This window comes from Mastomys coucha, unplaced genomic scaffold (assembly GCF_008632895.1).
Source record: "Mastomys coucha isolate ucsf_1 unplaced genomic scaffold, UCSF_Mcou_1 pScaffold22, whole genome shotgun sequence".
Classification (NCBI taxonomy): Eukaryota; Metazoa; Chordata; class Mammalia; order Rodentia; family Muridae; genus Mastomys; species Mastomys coucha.
In genome coordinates, this window is record NW_022196905.1 from 106,546,501 (window position 1) to 106,567,267 (window position 20,767).

Below are 20,767 nucleotides of genomic sequence, written 5' to 3' on the forward strand. Positions count from 1 at the left end.
GTCAGAGAGCAGATGTTCTTCCAGAGGACTCAGTTCCATTCCCAGCACTTAGGTGGTATATACCTACCTGTAACCCCAGATACAGCGGGATCTTATGCCTCTGACACATAGCCACTACCACACATACAAAGAATTTAAAATAAAATAAAATCAAGAACCAGATGTGGAAGTGGGGGCTTGAGAGGTAAAGATGCCAGTTCAGGGCTTCACAGCTGTTATCAATATCACCTGGGGTTTAAGTACCATCTAGCCAGATGCCTGGCTCTCTCTGAAGGTACCCCCACTCCACTGACAGCTATCATGTGACCAGCGGGCTGGGGAAGCCTGCCATAGCCACAGCTCACAAGATTACAATGGGAGGATGTGTGGGAACCCAGTGAGAATGGGGTGAGAGGATTGGTCCCCCAAGGCCTTTGTGTGTCACTGTAGGAAGGCCTCTCCACCCCTGGAAGGCACAGGATTCACAAAGGGACCCATCCTAGGGACAGGGACAGGGACAGGGACGGGTGCCCCTGCCCTTGCCCCAGTCCCATGGGGACCTGTCACGGAGACTCTTAGCATCCTGTCCTGTGAGAGAGCCCAGAGCTCACAGAGACCTTGGGGGCCTTGGCCTAGGAATCCAACACCACCTTAGCATACATTGTCTGTGTGGCCCAGACAATGGCCAGTGAGACATGGATCTGGCAAGGATCTGGCAATGCATCTGAGACAGAACTGGCAGTTAGCAATGATCAGGAAGTGCCCCTAGGATCTACTCAGGGAGCAATCATCTCTAGCATTACGAGGCTAGTCTGTTAGAGAAATTGCTGCTCTTTCCACATTATCCCCTCAGATTCTACCTCTGGCCACTCCAAACACCACCCAGTCCTTTGAAAGTCCCCAAAGTTCCTGCTAGCCTGTTCCTAAAGTTCTCAGGTTCCCTTCTACACAGCAGCCTTCTGTCCCTGCTGTGCACTGAGCTTCCTCCTGCTCTCTTTGCCCCTGGGCACAGTCCTTTATCCTATTTACTCTTTCCCCACACACATCCTCTGCACAGCTCCTTTTTTGGAGCCTCTGCCTCCCATAGCCACTTTCCAGAGTGACCTAACCAGTTCCACCCAGTGCATGGCCACAGCCACACTCCATAGCCTTACTTACCCTGAAGCCATGCACATTACAATTCAAAGACATTTTGCTTGTACGGCGAAGGCCCTAGAGCACGGCTACGCAGAGACACGTGCTCCAGAGCCTTCGCCAGTTCAACCCGTCAGCACCTGGGACAGCGCCAGGTGCGCTCCGTCTGCACCCAGCTGATACCTGAGTGACAGAATGGGTAAATGAATGTGGGACTCTCCCTCTGCCAGGGGACCTCCTCATTTCAGCTTTCTCCAGATCCAGTACTCTGCTGTTTCTAAGTCTGATCAGATGCGTGTCACAGGTCACACAGTGGCTCCTGTGACAGTGGGTCCGAATGATGGCATCCCTGTGAGTTGTAAGAATCAAATGCTCTTCATAGCTGAGGGTTCATACCCAGAGATTCAGCCCACCACAGACATAAACAAATAAAGCAAAACAAACAAACAAACAAAAAAAACAAAATCCTAAGAAAAATCCATTTGTAAGGAACACACACTGGCTTTCCCCTTGTATTTCCAGCGTTCACATTGTGTTGTGGGCTAAAGTCATTTAGAGAGAACTGATAAACACGAGAGGGAGGAAAGATCTGAGTTCTATGCAAATGTTGGACTTTGTAAACATGTTGGGGATGCTGGGCCCCACCCCTGTGGGATACTGAGACACCGTCACATGGCCACTATGGCTGTCAGCAGTAACATCACTATTTATTGAATGCCTGCTCCATGCTCACTGCTGTTTATGTCCTGCTTGTGGCTTAGAATAGAGTGGCCTGTGCACATGCCTGGCTCACCCTCTGGCTCACCCTCTGGGTCCTGATGTCACTCAGTAGCTGCCCTGTTGCTAGTACCGGTGCTAACCATTGAGCCCCCACTGTGGGCTAGACCATGTAGGATTAATTCATTGCTTTATTTAACTAGTGCTACCCCATGAATGTGAAGCTGTTTTGGTCCACATTGAACATGGTAAGACCGAGTTCAGAGAGCATTGGCTTGCCCTGGTTACAGAGATTGCCAGATAAGTGAAGTTATTGGCTTCCACAGCATGCGTATCTTCTTCTCAATGCTCGAACAGCACAGCAGTTGACCTTATACAAATATATATATATATATATATATATATATATATATATATATATATATATATATATGTGTGTGTGTGTATATATGTATATATATGTATATATATACACACACACACACACACACAAAAGTTGCCCCAAACTCCGGGCTCTTGGCAGGCAGCCCCGGAAGCAGGCAGTGTTATTAGGAAAACATGTCCTGTCTGTTGATAGACTTATTTGAGGTTCAGCACCTTAAATCAGCACTTTCAAAATCAAAATGCTTTTCTAACCTGACACTGAAGCCTGGCTCCCTCCCAAGCTGGAAGTGTCCTGCTGGATGTAGGCATGTGGGACGGAGAGCCAGGCCCTGCCTGTAGCTGTGCACACACATGGCTTCCCTCAGCAGCCAGTGAGTGGCTTCATGATTCCACCTAACCAGGAAAGAAGGAATTCAGGAGCAGAAACCTAAGGAACAATACCCGATGCTAGCTGCAATGTGCACACGTGTGTGGAAGTGTTCACCCCATACACATGTGTGCATGCACACATGCACACATGCATGAACATTCACCTTACCCACAAACATAAACACATATTTACACACAGAAACGTCTACATGTGTGCACATATACTGTGAACATGCATATAGTCATTACATATGTGTATATATTGTGTATGTAAATATATATGCATACATCTCCACTCTCATTTGTTTCTCTGTTCCATCCATGGGTGCCACACCCAGTGCCTTCTTTCATTTGGTCACATGAACATCTTGGTCACATGGTCATCTTCTTACAAGGCTATCAGCCTTGTTGATTTGGGGCTACCTTCCTCCAATTGACTAAATCACCTCTGTCACAAGCCCTATTCTGAAGCATTGGGCTTAAGAACCTGTTATCTCTTCTTGGGCAGGGGCCCAAGGAAGAATTTTTTTATCTCGTTTGTTGGAGAGGTTGGTTAATGATGTCTCTAGGAGCCCAGCTCTGTGCCTAGGTGCTATAAACCACAGACCTGGCTAATGTCAGCACAGCGGGATACCACAGAATCCTCCCACAACAGTACAGAGAAAAACATGCAGACCTCCTTACACTCAGCCATCCTCTTAGCAAATGGCCTCCATCAGAGAGAAGGAACTTCCCTGGAAAGATTAATGGGAGCTGAAGGAAAAATAAGAAAAGAGGAGAATTTGGTGCAGGAGAGGAGGTTCTCACATGCTGGATTCTGGGCTAGAGATAAAGCCATAGCTATTTCAGTGGTCCCTGAGGTCCTGGATGGATTGTATGAAGTCAGCCATAAATCCCCCCCCCCCCCATTGTGTATCCTGTGACTAGGTCCCTCTGTCTTACATACCTGACCTGCCTCTGGTGGTCATGCCTGGGATGGAGGCTGGAGAGGGCCCAGTAGTTGGCAGTCACAAGACTGAGCTCAAACTTGGCAGCGCTGTGACATTCCAAGGATAGAAGCCAGATAGGCTGGCAGGGAGGAGCCAACAGGTCCTGGCCTTGACGTTAACTTCCCTGGGCAATGGTATGTGACATGCCAATGTTCAATGTCTCCAGAGGACCTTGTGTCTCCCTTCCTTTGACAGATAAGGGAGTAGACTCTCAGGTGTCCCTTCAGCAGATGTGTATAGAAGCTGTGTGGGATATCTCAGCTTAATACTAGCTTGGGGAGGGCAAGATGGAGTCACACAGCATTCAGTAGTTCAGATAGACCCCTGGGTTCCCAAAGCCCTTGAACCCCCACCATGCACCATACCATACAAACTGAAAAAGGAACCTCTGCCCTAGTGAGCCTGTCATCTCAAACTAAAAGTCCAGGTTTGGGGCTGGGGGGGCGGGGCGGGGAAGATGTGTGATCCAACCCTGACTGTTGCCACAGGAGTGCTTTCTCTGGTCCTCCATCCTGGTGTTTGAGAAGAATGGAGAAACCCCCAAGGTATGGCCTCAAAAGCAGTAGTTATGGAGGAGATGGAACTGGGCTTGGGCTGGGTCTAAGACTCTCTGTGGATGGGAGGTAGTAACTGTGTACATGTCAGGCCCTGGGTTTTCCCTGAAACAGAAATAAACAAAGACTTAGAGGCTCAGTCCTTTGTGGGTGGCCCTGCCCTGTGCCCTGCAGCATTCTAGCAGCTGAGATTCTGTCTGAGGCAGGAGGTATTTAGGATGGCCAGCAAGAACAAAGGCCAGCAGGACCCTCCAGAGCTGTCACCGGTGACAGGCTTGTGTGGGGCTGGGGCACCAGTGTTCCCTTTGAAGCCAGACTGTTCTCTGAGGAGCTATTACTGCTGTTGTGTGAAGGAAGTCCAAGCTGCCAGGATAAAGACTGGTGTCCAGCAGAGTGGACAACCACCATGCATGGTGGGGGAGCATCCCTAGTGAAGGACAGGGAAAGGATCTCTTCTTGTTTAACCTGGACAGCCTCCTAGGCAGAGGAAGTGTCAGCTGTCACTGGCCACTCCCTGGGAAGGCCGTTGGGGATCCCAGGACCTGGCTGGATCCCCCTCTTCCAAGGGAAGGGCAGAAAGAGCTACTGTGGGTCCTATAGACCTGCATTCAAACCTTCATTCAGCTTTCAGCTCCGAGCCTCTCCTCTCTAGACCTCTGAAAGAATGCCAGATCTTTGCGGTATACAGGCACATCCCAAACATCCAGCAGAGGGATCTGAAGCTAGGCTGCATGTGTGTCCAGCTCTGGCTTTGTTTATCCGAGCTGTGTTACCCTGAGTAGATAGCAACCTCTCTGGACCACAGAGTAGAGATAATATCCTCACAGAGACTTGGTGAGGATTCAGTAAGTGATGTGGATGAAGCACTTATCATAACTCACATCCAGATGTTGGGAAAATATTAAGAGAAAATAAGAGATTTGCACAGACTCTAAGGTGCTGTCTCTGTGTATGAGGTCCTGCTAGACATAAAGGAAAATGTTTGCAGTGTCAACAACTGCATGGTTCTTAGATATCTTTTAAAGTGCTCTTGGATGGAAGCATCCACCCGAGTCCCCTAGAGAGACAGACTGTAAAGTGCTAAGCCCAGCCCAGTGAATGGCCAGTATCTTCCTCAGACCCTTGTACCTAGCACATACAGGACAGTATAATAGAGCATTCGTGAGACATTCCACTCTGGTGAGTGATTGGTGGTTTCATCCCCACTATAAGGAAAACACAGGAAAGTCAACCCATCTAAGCCCTGTAAACCAGAGCTGGGGAGTAACTGTGTAAAGTGAGGCCAGAACCTTGAACCATCCAAGTGCAGTGAGACCCCTGAGGCAGGCCGTAAAGGAGTGGAAGGTTCCAGACCTAACACAGTCACTAAAATAGGCCTTATCCTGAGTGAAGTAAGGATCGTCCTGGGCTACAGGTATGGCCAGTGTTCAGTGTCAACAGGAGACCCTGAACATGGCTGCGGTCTGGAGAAAGGAACCCCTCCTGTGTCCTACTGTCTTCAGAGTCTGTAGTCTCACCCACTAGTTCCCACTGCTCTGATTGGCCAAGACCCAGAAGTTCCCATCTCTTGGGAATCAGGTGCTATACACTTGGCAAAGCCACATAGACAGGGAGCGGCACATGGGCCACCTCCTGCAGCCCTCTGGCTTCATCCTCAAGTATACCTGACTCTTCCTCCTTCCCCACAGCCAAGTACATCGGCTGCTACCTGGACGACACCCAGAGCCGGGCCCTGCGAGGTGTGTCCTTTTTCGACTACAAAAAGATGACAGTCTTCCGTTGCCAGGACAACTGTGCTGAACGGTAGTGCCCTGTTCCCCAATGCTGCCACCATATCCCCAGACATGTCCCTTCCAACCCTTTCTGGGGGGTGTTCCTTTGATAATTTGTCTTGGCTTGTCAGAGGGTGAATGGGAATGTAGAAAGGATTGCAAGAATGATTGACTAGTGCGTATGCACATGTGTGTACATAAGCATGTGTGTACACACACATCTAAATGCATATATGCATGTTTGTGCACATGTGTGTCTGCATATATATACACATGCATGTGTGTGCACATAAGCATGTGTGTATACACATATCCAAATGCATATGTACATGTTTGTGCTTATGTGTACACATGGATGTATGTGCACATAAGCATGTGTGTACACACTTATATAAATATATATGTACATGTTGTGCACACATATGTCTGTATATGGATGAGCATACACATGTATGCAGATAAGTATGTATGTACACACACATATAAATATATATACATGTTTGTGTACATGTGTGTCTACATGTATGTGCACATGCATGTGTGCGCCCAGAAGATGCATGCAATGGGAGTACGACCATACAACTGTATGGAGTGTGCCAAGGATCAGTCTTGGAAGGTATGGTGTGCATGGTTAGCTGGTTACATGGGTGAGCTTAGTTTGGACTACTGATTGTCTCTGAGATGTGGTGGTTGTGTGATCACAAGTCTTAGCAGTCCCTGCCTCTAGCTCTGGAGTTTCAGAGCTAGATTGGGATTGCAGACCTGTACCATCATGCCTGGTTTCAAACTCTACCTCTTAAAGAATACAATTTACACACACCCTGTGGGCTTCCTGCGCTCCCAAACCAGGAAGGAGGTCAGCTGGCATACAAACCCCTTCCTTGGCTGGAAGCTGCTGAACCCTCTCTAGAACAAGGTTCTTCCTCCTCAGCCTTCATCTCTTCTGGCTCAGAGACAGGCTATCTCCAATTTTAGAACTGATAGCACGCTTCTGTCAATGGGTTCTATTGTCGGAGAGGGTCCCAAGGGATGTCTGAGAAGCAGGAGTCTGGGGACAGGGACATGGAGCAGGTCCTATAGGTGAGGTTCCAAGATGCTCAGTCATGTCAGTTGCTCTTGATTCATCTTCTAGGAGGAGCAGATGGATGGGGCAGGGCTAATGTCACCAAGTCACTATGGTGACTATGGCTATTGTCACCAGGGCATCTGCAGCCATAAATCTGGGTGCCTGTCCCATCTACCCAGTACCACATCAGGATCCAGGAGACAGTGGTTGCCACCAGCATTTCCTCTGTCAAGAGATGTTCTGGCAGGCTGCTCTCTGAGGAGCCCTCGTGGCTCTGGGAGCACGGTGAGTAGGAGGCTGGCAGGGCTCCCCTCCCCCCGGCCAGGGCCAGAGCCTGCAGCCTCCTTCCGTGTCTTTAGACCGGTGTCCACCGAGTGGCCTTTTTAGGAAAAGATTCTACGGCTAGGAAAAAATAGCACATCCTTAGAGCCTCTGGAATTTTGTTTTGCTTTGTTTGGAGGAAGAAATTTTCTTCTTGGTTGGGTATGTGAGCTTGGTTTTGTATCCGGCCAAAAGGATCCAAGTGCCCTGGCTCCTCCCCCTTCTCCAGCGCTTCCCAAGGGGCCTGGCAATGAGGTGATAGGTTCCTGGAAGGCAGAGGTTGGGTTCTTCAGAGGTGAAAGAGGAGAGGGAGGGGCAGGGTGGTGGTTTGTGGGTGCGCGCACACTCAGGATCTGGTGGGTGTGGGTGTGGCTGTGGCTGTGTATGTATGTAGCTGTATGGGTGTGTGTGTGTCTGTGTGTGTATGAATAAATTGTATGTGAATGTGTATATGTGTGTATATGAGTATCTGCGAATGTATGAGTATGTGTGTGAATGTGTGTGGCTATGTGCATAGCTCTGTGTGTGTGTGTGTGTGTGTGTGTATGGCTGTGTATGTGTATTGCATAGCTGTATGGGTATGTGTGTGTGTGCATAGCTGTATGGGTGTGTGTGTGAATGTGTATATGAGTGTATGTGTGCATATGAGTATCTGTGAATGTGTATGTGAGAGTATATGTGCAAATGTATTCATATGTGTGCATGAGTGAATGTCTGTACAAGAATGAGAGTATGAATAGGTATCTATGAGTGTATGAGTGTGTACATATGTTATGTGTGAGTGTCAATATGGACATGAGGGATATAACACATCAGGTGGTGATAAGGGCTGTCAGATATCTCCAGGATGTTCTCCGTGTCCCTGGTGGTCTGACTCCTTACCTCCTGTGACCTCCAGCAGGGTGTCCTGCCCTATGGAGTAGGCATGACCCCATTCCTCCTCCATCCCTGCCCTCCACCCTTTGTCCCCATTCTGAAGCCTCCATTGCTTTCAATCCTTGGTTTCCATGCCCCCTGGAGTCTCCTGTCCCCTGGGGTCTCCCTGGTGCTGTTGCCCTGCCTGACAGCAGCTCCCCCCCTCCACCCCTCTGCCCATAGGGGTTACCTGTATGCTGGGCTGGAGTTCGGTGCCGAATGCTACTGTGGCCACAAAATCCAGGCAGCCAACGTGAGCGAATCGGACTGTGACATGGAATGCAAAGGAGAGCGGGGCAGTGTGTGTGGTGGCATCAACCGTCTCACAGTCTACCGGCTGCAGCTGGCCCAGGAGTCTGCCCGAAGGTGTACGTGAGTCCGCCCCACCCCCTCTGCTGCTCAGCCCTCCACTGCCCAGCCTGAGGGTCTCTGATGGTCTCATTCTCAGTGTCTGCCCTGTGCCTTCTGGGAAGCCCATCACTCCAAGGACACAAAAACCCCTCCAGCCACTTAGCCTTCCTATGTCCCTGCTCTCCTCTGCCACACTGAGTCTGGACCTAATCTTGGCCCGTCTCTTTCTAAGATGAAATTGTCTGCACTACCTAGGGCAAGGTAGTAGCCAGGACCGTCCCTTTCTGAGCTCATGATCCGGACCAGCTCACATCATCTTCATGGTCACCCCTGAAATAGGCAGGAGGAGAGCTAGGCCTCATGGCTCAGGCCTGGCATTCCTGCTACTGGGGAGTCGCATGGGGCATGCTTCCAAGTCAAGGGCAGCCTGGGCTACAGAGGACACTGGAGGGCAGCCTGGGCAACATAGTGAAAACCAGGCTCAAAACAAGTTTAAGGGCTTGGGAGGGTGCTGGGAATGTGGCTCAGTGATAGAGCGTTTGTCTGTCGTGCGCAAGGTCCCTGGGTCAGTCTCCAGGACCACAAACTAAAAGGGAAGGGAGGGAGGGAGGAAGGGAGGAAAGAAAAGGGAAGGAGGGAAGGAAGGAAAAAGGAAGGGAGGAAAGAAGATGGGAAGGAAGGAAAGAGGGAAGAAAGGGAGGGAAGAAGGGAGGGAGTGAAAGGGGAGAAAGAAAGGGAGAGGGGAAGGAAAGGAGGGAGGGGGAGGGGAGGAAGCACAATACACTGCTTCTAGACACCCCCATCTGAGGTGAGAAACCTGTCTTAGCCACAAAGCCTTCTCCAGTTCAGACTTCCCTGCTCTTTCTGGGAAAACGCTGCCATTTGCAAACCAAGGAGAGGATGTGTGGAGAGAGGCAGGAGAGACATCTCTTCTGTAGTCATCGTCCCAAAGCCTCCGTCTCCAGAGGAGCCAGGATGACAGGCCTGAGATAACAAAACAGCTGGGCTCTACACCCCTAAAGTGCCCACAGGCCATTCCAGGCTGTCACTCCATTGCCCCCACCCTCTGTACAATGAGACAAGAACCCACAGGTGTGTTTGGCTGCAGCTCCACACCTGGCTGTAGGGGTGGGGCGTCTTCTCAGTGGGTGTCTCTAATCGAAGTCCATGGCTTGAGATCCTGGACCTTGGTAGTAGCATTGTGCAAGCTTTGCCCTACAGCAAACGGGGTTGACCGATCTGTGAATACGCCAGCTGGCAAAGCACAGAGGTGGGAAACCTCAGCTGGGGAAAGCTGGTGCAGGGGTCTTGGGTCTGAGTGTCGGTGTGATGCGGTTCTAACTGAATGGCAGGTTGCCCATCCTCACGATTGACCTCATTTGTACTGATATTCAAGTGCTGATAGTGCTGGTGCTTTGGCCACCTGAAGAGATGGCCTCAAGCATTGCAGGCACTGATGGGACATGGCTGCAGACTGTGGGTGCAGCCAGGATGGCGGGAGAGATTTAGGAGTTGGGTCTTGCTAGCTGGATCGCCTGTGAGGCACCCCCTTCTGGTTCTCTGGTGTTGTGCTTAAATCAAAGGCATCTCAACTGGATGCAGCGTGTGACACACACAAATGGTGGAATCTCCTGTGTGAGGTGGTCTTTACACACGTAGGGAAGACCGAGCAGCAGGGAGGCATCCTCCCGCTCAGGCTGCGTATCTCTGTGGTAGTAAAGGTCCCCAGGGTGGAGAACCGTACTGCCCGAGAAAAGCGTCTCTGTGTTGTGCCATGTCAGCAGGAGATAGAGCTGTTTCTACTGAGGAACTGTGTGCTCTCTAGGTCAGTGGTTCTCAACCTTCCTAATGCTGTGACCCTTTAATACGGTTGCTCCTGTTGTGGTAACCCCAACCGTAACATTATTTTCATGGCTACTTTGTAACTGTAAATTTTGCTGCTGTTATGAGTCATAATGGAAATGTCTGATATGCAGGATATCTGATATGTGACCCCTATGAAAGAGTTATTACACCTCCCAAGAGGGTCATGACCCACAGGTTGAGAACCACTGCTCTAAGGCCCCCAGAGATGTTTCCAGTGTGATGTGCAAGTCGTGAAACCTTCCACTGGAGAACAAAAGGAAAGCCAAGTTTTATTATGAACCTCAAGGCTACTTCCCCTGAGACTAGAATGGAGGTAGTGTGGGTAAGAAGGCAGACAGTTGACCAGATGTCCAGCTGCGATGCCTGCTGTGCTCCCAGTCAGCAGCTTGGTGTGGGGAGATTCTGAAGCAGGGCACTGTGTACTCTCATGTACATGTGCAGGAGGTACAGCCCCTCTTCCCAGGAGGCCACAGTCCTGGGGTAACAGTTAGATACCAGCTGGGTTGATTCAGCCTTGGAGGAGAGCCAAGAGGACACTTGAGTGGAATCCTCTTCTCAGGAGGGTTGAGGTGAACAAGAGACCATCCATCATTCAGCCAGAAGCAACTTCCAGATTCAGCAAATGCCTTGTTGGAAGCAGCTTCCTCATGTCTCCGTTATAAACTTGTAGAAACTGAGGTGCAGAGAGCAGAAGTAGCTCCATAGAACACTCTGGGAGATGCCGCAGAAGAGAGAGCATTTGGTGGGGTCCTCAAAGGATGGATAAAGCTTTGCCTGGTAGAGAAGGGAAGGACACCCAGACTTGAGACACACTGCCAAGGAGCCTGGGGAAATTCAGGCGAGAAGAGCTGGACATAGGAAAGCCTGGATGCAGACCAGACGTGACAGGCACAGCTTCCTGATGCCCTGGTACCTTCTGGAAACTGCAGGTAGCTGGAAACAGGTTTTGACACCCAGTTGGAACATCTCCATTTCCGCAAGGACTCAGCTTCAGTCTGACTCCTTCTTCCCCTGACCCTTGACCCCTAACCCCTGACTCCCTTTCCTGTCTCCTGGCTCTAAGACTTATGTCATCTCTGCTACCTTTGCCCTGACTCCAAAGCACCCTTGACTCCTCCCATACCTGGGATCTGCATTAGCCATAAACAGAAAGCCAGAAAGATGTCATCTAAGCTGCTGGCTTAGAAAGGTGTCGTCTAAGTCGCTGGCCCTTGGCGAACTTGGTGAGGGTGACGTAGGTAACATGAAATGAAGAGAGCTGAAACAAGACTCCATTTGCAGAGCCCCTTGAGAACTCACAGAGAACACTTCCAGTCAGAAGGTCCTACGGGGGCATTTATTTCCTGAGAGCCACCCTGGTGGGCCCGTGAGGAGGTCGCTTGTTCCTGCAGTAAGGAAGACATTCAGAGGTGCCCTGTTCTGCCTTGACACAGACTCCAGGGCACACAGATTCACTCTTGGTACATACTAAAGAAGCAAGAAATGGACTATCTTCTTGGAGAGATTACATTTGTCACAACAGTTTGCTAAATGTGCCGTTGAGTTTAGTTAGCTCCTTTCCCCAGGGGACAGGCCAGCTGGTGGTGTAGAACATTGTGATTTTCTAGGAGGTCACAGGAGAGTGTGTCTGCCTGTGGGTGTTTGCAGGATTTGGGGTGGAGAGGATCCAGAGAGCAGTGCCTTCTGCAGGGAGTCCCTCCCCCCCACACCCCGCCTGCCCCCCCCCACCCTTGGGTGGCTGTCCGTGGTGCTGATTGCCCTCAAATGCAATTCAAATCCCCGTGACTGCCACCCAGAGATCCCTGGGCTCAGCCCATTTTCCCTCCCTCAGCTCCTTCCTCTTTCCCCTTCTTAGGGCTCCTTCCTCATCCTCCCCTAGCAGCTGCTCTGATCTTTGCTCTCTCTTCTACCTTGATGAGGTATTATAAAATTCACAACAGAACTGAAGATCTCAATACCCAGCAAATACATCCCAGTCTGGGTAGTGAATTCTGCCCATGACTGTCAGCTCTGGAGATCCCCATCTCTGAAAGTTGGAAGGAAGATCTGTGCCATTCGTGCTTTCTGCCTATTGGTACTTCCACGCCTACCTCCGGCTTATCCAGGAAACTCCTGTCTCTTTGGAAGGAACTTGTCAGCTCTTTCTCTGCCAGACGCTAACATATGGCACCGGTGAATCTCACAGTCCTGGGAGACAGAACCAATTGTAACGGGCGGACTCAGCTTGCGCTTCCCCGAAAAGTTCACAACACGGGCAGACACAGGGAGTGGTGTGGACTTTTCCACCCTGATTTTTATTCCTTTACTACACTGGCCAAGCTAAGCTGTGGGTCCATTCTGAGTCTCTTATCATTGTCTGTAAGTTGGGGACAACTCCAAACATCACTGGGGCCACCAAGCAAGTGACAGCCTAGACGGCATTAGCAGGGTGCTCGCTGCTCCTGACGGAGTCTCTGACTTTGCTCTGAGAGCTACCCAGCTCAAGCTACGTGGATTTCCAACATCCACAGAACCTTCTGATGATGTCTAAAAATAGCTACCTTGAGCCCACCCCACCTCTGGTCAGGGAGGCTCTTTGTGTAATTCAGTGCGTCTCTGACTGTAGGTAGCTCATTGGCTGAGAACATCTCCCAGCTAGCAGTATCTAGCTTTCCCTTGCCAGCATCTTCAATGCAGTGGAACTTGGCCTAATTACCCAGGGGGTGATGGCCTCTTTCAAACCGGGGGAGGGAGGGTCCTTCCATATCTGCCTCTGAGCTGATTCCCAGTGATATTTACAGAACAATGTAGTGACAGGGCTTCCAGCTCTTGCAGCTGCCCCCAGCAATGCACGTTAGTGCACCATTTCTCTGCTCAAGTCTTGCCATAAAAAAGTCCAAGTTGCTAGGTCACACACGCCCCTGCTAGACTGCCAGTCGGAGCTGACATTGTCAAAATGTGGGGCACGGGCTTTGGCACCGTCCCAGTATCCTGCTGTGGAGCTGGAGAAGAATTCTGGGGAATAAACGTGACTGGCATGAGGTCTCCCGAGCCCCACCTTAGAACTGGGTGTAGCTAGCTCATGCAGAGAAGCCGAGGAAGGAAAAGTACCTTTGATGTGCAAGAAGACCAGAGGCAAAAGCTAGCTCTGTTCCCTGGGGCTGTGAGACCTAGAGATGGGGTCCTTCCACGACTTGGGCTCTCTGCCTGTAAAACAGGGTAATGGTACTGATGACCTCACGGGCTCTGGTGAAGGTGAATGAAGTATGCCCGACAGATGATGCACACAGCAAGCAAGCCGCTGTCATGGCCACCACTGGAACATGGAAGTGTCACTCACAATCTGCAGCCAGTGAAAGGCTGGGGCCCTGGCCTTTATAAGACATTTTTCCCTAAGAATTCTTCTTAATACTGTTTTCCTAGAGCTGATGCTACAGTGCCTCTCCTGGGAAATGAAGTAGCAGAACAAGAAGCAGCCAGTGGCCAGTCCTTCATCGAGCTAGCCACATGTGAGGACTTACTTCCCCTAGGCCCTATGGAACTCTCTGCAACATGAACACTCAGGCTTCAGAGGTGACCAGCTCAAGGAACAGAAAGCTGGAGTATTTATTCCACCCCTGTTTGGCTGAGGGTGGCTCCTGAGGTCACCTTCTCAACATTAAAACATAGTGTCTGGGCTACCCTCTTCTCGTCCTAGGATGGGCTGTATATTAAACAGACACTGACACCAGCCGTTGCCTAGTACTGAGCCTCTAGGTGCACATGTGAAGAAGAAGGAAACCCCATTCACAGATGAGGAAGACTGAGGCTCAGTGAAAACTGAAGATGACCATCTAACTCTGCTAAATAAGATAAGTCAAGCATCGACACCCAGCCCATCTGGCTTAAAGTTGATCCCCTTTGCACTGGGCTCCAGAGATTTTTTTTTTTCCCCAACAAGAAAACATCATCCTACTGCTGTGAAAATCCAGATATTTTTATGCCACAAGGAGACCAAGGGAGCCAGGGGTCACCTCTTTTATTTTCAAACGTAAGAAACACTAGGCAGACAGTCACATGGCCCACATCAAAGATGGGGGAAGGAAGACAGTGGGAAGACCCGAGATCTCTGCCGCCATTGGCATGTTCAGTGTCCAGCTGACTAAGCTAAAAAGGACAGCCACTTAAAGAGAGAAATGGCCTCTGCCAGGCTCCTGAGAGTCGGCTGGACTCTCTCCTTGCTGACTTAGAAGGCTCACAGATCTTCACTGGCTATAGGAGCTCTGCTGAGGCTCTCCACTCTTACCCAGGAGCTCCGAGCAGGAAGATCCTATGTCCTGGTAACTGGCTGCTCCGAGAGCCAACTCCCAGCCTGCTGCCCCCTGCACCTGCTCCCCAGATGTTGTCTCTGGCTCCTTCAAACTCTGCAGACCTCAACTTGTCTGAAATCAGGGCTCCCTGTTCAGCCCTCCTCCTGTTCATGGGCAGCTGCTAAACATGGAAGATGCTTCCTCTCCCTCGGAACACTTGAGCTGCCAAGTCCTCACGCTCTTCCTGCCTTTTGCAGTCTGGACTCCTGATGTCCAGACTGGGACCCTCTCCCCTTGTTCTCAGTCTCAGCGCACAGACAAGGAGGCAGGCCCGCCACAGCTCACAGCTCCTTCACATCGCTCCCAATACAAACATAAGACCATTGGGGCCTCCAGCCCCTCCCCTACCAAATAGGACCAAAGACAGGGAGATCTGAGACAGCATATATCCCAGCATGATGTAACTACCATCCTGTAAGCCAAATGCAGTGCCTTTGCTGTGGGCCAGTGCCAGTGTAAACAGCTCAGAGACCTAAAACTCACACACATTATTCATGAACATCCCATGCCCTGCATGGAAGTGTCTCTCCATCCTTCTCCAGCCCATAAACCTAAGCGGGTGTGTCTGTGTGTGCACGGGAACATGGATCTGCACTACAACACTCCCAGATCTGCAAAGCTAGAGGCCTATGCCCTCCAAACCTCCCTTTACTTTTCCGAGGCCAAAGCGTTTGTTTCTGGAAATAGCTGGGACAGAATGCTGCATCTCTGCCAAGAGCAGGTTCTTAGCTTATCATAGAACTTCCTCAGCAAGTTTGCTTCTGAGGGCTTTGGGGGGTTGCTTTGTTCTATAGCCCAGGCTAGCCTCACATTCACTCTATAGCCAAGGATGACCTTGAACTTCTGATCATCTTGCTTCCACTTCCCCAGAATCATATTGCAGTCTTCTGTCCCCATGCCTGGTTTATTCAGTGCTGGGGATGGAGCCAGGTTTTGGGAGTGCTAGGCAAGCTCCCTACCATCCAAGCCACATCGCTAGACCCCTTGCAGAGAGTTTTTAGTAAAGTGGAACATGCTGGCATCTCTATGGTGCTCAACAGGGTGCTGGCAGACAGTAGGGGCTGTGCAAGCACCTCCTGCCCCTGCTCCTGGGTTCAAGATTTAGGTTCTTTGTTGTAACTGTGCCTCTGGGGAGCTACATTCTACTCAAGAGCTGAGCAATAAAGGGCTAGGGGTATAGCTCAGAGCTAGAGTGCTTGCCTGCTCTAAGGGCCGAGTTTGATTCCCAGCACTCTAAGGAAGCAAAGATCTGAGTTTTTAAATATGTTTCAGGAACCTTGCAACAAATCCCAGGGGCCATGTACCATTTTTCCTAGTTACATAAAATGCATATTCATTGTGGAAAGGATTAAAGGAAGTCTTTTTAGATGGGGGAAGAGAGGTACACTCACCGCCACCCTGGACCAGCCAGAGTTCTGCATTTCCCCTCCCAGAGCTTTCAACTACACGTCTGACTCAGGCTCTGCCTCCCCAAAGCCAGCCTTGGACCGTGGTTCCAGGTGTTCTCTTCAGGGGCAGTTTCTCTTGTGGACATGGCAGTGTGACCCAGGCTTTTACTAAACAACTCTATTTCCAGGCTAAGGATTTTAAAGAGAGCCCCCTCCCCGTCCCCTGACAAAATATCAGCTCTTGCGGCCCCTAGGTGTCTGTCTTGGGTCGACAGATTTCTGAGGTCCAGGGACTGTCCCCTAAAGCCCAGCACAGAGGAGGACCCTGGGAATGGAAGGACGGTATGCTAGGATGCTGCCGGGAGCTTTGCTTCCTGCGATCCTGCAGCACTGGTCTTCTGATGAAAATGTGGAAACCCCTGTATGCCATGTTTCATGAAAGAGGCACAGAGATGCTAAGAGAAAAGGGGGTACAGTGGCCCAGAGAGAACCCATTTCAGTCACCTGTTGACATGGATGCTGGGGCAGAGGAGACTCCCTTGAAATATTGAGCTCATTCATTAGGAACAGGCTCATTCTTTTCCTCTCTGCTTTGCCATGCCGTGTGACCTCGGGCGACTGCTGCCTTCTCTGGGCCTCAACCTTCTAGACCTTCTTTCCAGAGGGGATTTATTAGAGTGCCTTAGTGACCGATCGGCTGTGGTCCAAGTAGTCCAACAATGGCTGTCTCCTGATAGAAGACCTAAGGATATGGTAGTTGTTCAATCCATGAGACTGGGTGTCAACAGTCCCCGTCCTGCTCTGGAGTCCCAGGGGATTCAGTCTACATTGAGGTCCCAGAGAAGTAGATTCTAATAACAGTGAGAGAATGCCTCGGCAGCAGGATGGATGAGCTTGCCAGTGAGAGCGGGGACAAGCAAAGGGCAAGCACTTTCCTCTTCCATGTCCGTTTATGAGGGCTGATATCAGAGGTGTGGCCCAAAACATCATGACCAAGAAGCAAGTTGGAGAGGAAAGGGTTTATTCAGCTTACACTTCCACATCACTGTTCATCACCAAAGGAAGTCAGGACAGGAATTCACACAGGACAGGAACTTGAAGGCAGGAGCTGATGCAGAGACCGTGGAGGGATGTTCCTTACTGGCTTGCTCTGCCTGGTTTCTTCAGTTTGCTTTCTTATAGAACCCATGACCACCAGCCCAGGGATGGCTCCACCCACAATGTGCAAGTCCCCCCCCCCCAATTAATCACTAATTGAGAAAATGCCTTACAGCTGGATCTCATGGAGGCATTTCCTCAAGGGAGGCTCCCTTCTCTGTGATAACTCCAGCTTGTGCCAAGTTGACATGCAAAACCAGCTAGTGCACCCAGATTTAGGGTGGATCTTCCCACCTTAAGTTGATCCAATCAGGAAAACCCCCTGCAAGCTCGCCCAGCCGCTTGAATTTAATTGGTTCCAGATACAGTCAGGTTGACAATCAAGATTAGCTGGGTCTGACAGCTTGGTTTCCCTCTGGCTCTTCAGATGGAAGTGCGGTGTTCCGGGGCTGCTTCCGCCGACCCAACAACCTCTCGCTGGCCTTGCCTGTGACAGCTGCCATGCCAAACATGTCTGTGGACAAGTGTGTGGACCTCTGCACAGAGAAGGTAAGCTGGGGCTGTTCACAGCACTCGGGGCGCAAGGGCAGGGTGGCTGAGTCTAAGGAGCAGAGGCAGCTCACAGCTTGTGACCTATGATGAGGTCATAGTATGTCATGGGGCATAGACCTATGACACAGTAGTGTGTTGATTCACGGATTTAAGACAGTAGAACCGCAGAGCAAAAGGAGTTTGCTCGCTTGTGTCTAACGGTGAGGACTATGAGGTTGAGGATAGCTGAGGCGGAATAATAAACTCTCCTAGTTAAGCAACGTCATCAGTGGTAGCCCAGGGTGGCCCAGTGGGACCTTGATGTGTGCCACTTTTCTCTCCTCACTCCTATAAAATATCTTAGAAAGAAGCGAGACCCGCAGGGATAGAGCTCACTGGATCTAGAGCGATGTGCAGTTTTCTCTCTTGAGTCTTCCTGGACCCGGTGGGAAATTTGGACGGTGTCTGGTTTAGAAGCCAATGGGACAACGATAACGTGGTTACCCAGAGGGCAAAGGAAACATCCCCCAGGCGGCTTTGGTATGCCCCTAGCACATCTCCGGCCCTTTGGTTTTAAAGGCACAGATTTGGGCCAGCAAGATGGCTCGGTGGGTAAGAAGGCTTTCCATCAGGCCTGAAGACCCAAGTTTGATTCCCAAGACCCACATGGTAGAAGGAGAAAACTGGTTTCTGCAAGTTGTCCTCTGGCCTCTACATGTGCACTGTGGCATGCATGTGGACAGTCATTTGATAATTTACAGCACAGATTTTGACAGAGCTTCCCAGGACGTGCACTGTGACAAAAGACAGAGCCAAGATGGACAGAGGCATACCCCTCTTGACTCTCACACATGCTCCAAAGGGAAAATGTCGGCAGTCTGGTACTGTGTACCACAGCCCTCCGTGAATCCCTTTTGCAGGAGAAGATGCCATTGACTGCAGGCTCGCTCTCCGCAGGGGAAAGGGACCAGGGAGAATTTGCCAACGCTAGCCACCTAGTATCACTGGGGTTGGGCTCCAGCATGCCCTGTGGATACCTGGATCCCAGGACACGCACGGTCTTACTGAGCCAGCGAGGCTCTGCACATCCTCTGACTCCTTTATACCAGCTCTAACTGGGGGTGACTTCTAACCCCCGATTTGGTACTAATGCTGTGCGAGGCATTGCTACGGTGATCGCTGAGGGAAAGGAAAGGGTCCAGATGTTTTTCTGAAGTGTTTATGCCCTCACCCTGGAACTAGAAGATGGGGAGGTCAGCTCTACTCTGTGGGTCTCTCTTTGCCACCTGGGAATGTGCTATCTGGGCGCCTGCTTCTCTGCTGCCCTTCCTGGTTATGAATACCAAGTCTCTCCTGAAGTCTTTTTTCAGGCAAGGGATCAGATAAGCAAGCAGCACAAGAGCCAGGCTGGAGTAAAGCTGCCGAGGCGTGGCGTGGCGGGGCTGGTAAGGCCCAGGGAGGGGGATGCTTTGGCTGCACTGGGTGACTCTTACCCTTCTCCCGCCCAGGAGTTCCCCCTGGCAGCCCTCGCCGGCACCGCCTGCCACTGTGGCTTTCCCACCACACGGTTCCCTCTTCATGACCGGGAGGATGAGCAACTGTGCGCCCAGAAGTGCAGCGCGGAGGAGTTCGAGAGCTGCGGGACCCCCAGCTACTTCATTGTGTATCAGACACAGGTCCAAGGTAAGGCGGGCCGGCTCAACGGACCCTCCTTCCCAGATGTGCCCTGGCCAGTCAGTCTCCTCCAGCACAGACCCAGTGTGTGATCCCGGACAGCCCAGACCCCCTGTCCAGGCCTCAGTTTCTCCATGTGGGAAATGAAGCTGTGGATGGTTGGCCTCCAAGGTCCTTTTTTGGTTGTAAAGTTCTGTCGATGTGCCTAATGCTGCTGCTGCCGCTCCTCCTCTTCCTCCTCCTCCTCCTTCTTTCTCTCTCTCTGTGTATCTCTCTCTCCCTTCCCCCTCCCTGACGTTGTCTCCCTTCTCTACTCTGCTCCTTTGCCAGAGGAGCCCACAATGACTGTTTATCCCTCTACTGCCTGAGGGGATGCCAGGGATGATGGCAGTGGCTAGGGTGGTGAGGGTGAAGGCGGTGGTGATGGGGATAGAGGGGATTGTGAGGTGATGGTTGCAATTGTATTTGTTAGTTCAGTCAACTGGACACAAGCCTAGATACATCTGGGAGGAGGGGATCTCAGTTGAGGGGCATCCCTGTCAGATTGCACATAGGCACGGGTGTGGAGTGCTCTCTTTATTAATGATTGGGTGGGAGGCCCTAGCCCACTGTGGGTGGTACCATCCACCCTTAGGCAAATGATCTTGGGTTGTATAGGAAAGCAAGCTGAGCAAGCCAGGACAGTTTCCTCCATGCTTCTGGCCTCTGCTCCTTCTTGAGTGCTCGCCCTCTCCTTCTTCAGTCATTGACCGTAATTGGGATGTGTGAGCCAAAGAGACGGTTCCTTTGGTTGGTGTTTTATTACAGCAGCAGAGAAGAAAACTGGGATGGTGGTGATGATGGTGATGGCGGTGGTGATGGTGGTGGTGGTGATGGTAGTGATGATGGTGATGGTGGTGGGGATGGTGGTGGTGGTGATGGTGGTGATGATGGTGATGGTGATGATAGTGATGGTGGTGATGATGGTGATGATGATGGTGGTGGTGACAGTGGTGGTGGTGATGGTGGTGATGATGACGGTGGTGATGATGGTGGTGGCGATGGTGGTGATGATGATGGTGGTGATGATGACGGTGGTGATGATGGTGGTGATGATGACGGTGGTGATGATGGTGGTGATGATGGTGGTGATGATGATGGTGGTGATGATGACGGTGGTGATGATGGTGGTGATGATGATGGTGGTGATGATGGTGGTGGTGACGATGGTGGTGGTGATGATGGTGGTGGTGGTGATGATGGTGATGGTGGTGATGCTGGTGATGATGATGGTGGTGGTGATGGTGGTGATGATGATGGTGGTGATGATGACGGTGGTGATGATGGTGGTG

The 20,767-nt window shown here is 50.9% G+C and overlaps 1 protein-coding gene across 2 annotated transcripts in view; it reads left to right on the top strand.

Moving 5' to 3' along the window:
* Positions 1-20,767, top strand: part of Wscd2 (WSC domain containing 2) — an 88,298-nt gene that overhangs the window by 50,297 nt on the left and 17,234 nt on the right. For both annotated transcript variants that reach the window (XM_031337443.1, XM_031337444.1), the window contains 4 exons: positions 5,815-5,929; positions 8,384-8,568; positions 17,659-17,780; positions 19,271-19,445. In XM_031337443.1, coding sequence (XP_031193303.1) covers positions 5,815-5,929; positions 8,384-8,568; positions 17,659-17,780; positions 19,271-19,445 — 597 coding nt within the window. The remainder of the gene's footprint in view (positions 1-5,814; positions 5,930-8,383; positions 8,569-17,658; positions 17,781-19,270; positions 19,446-20,767) is intronic.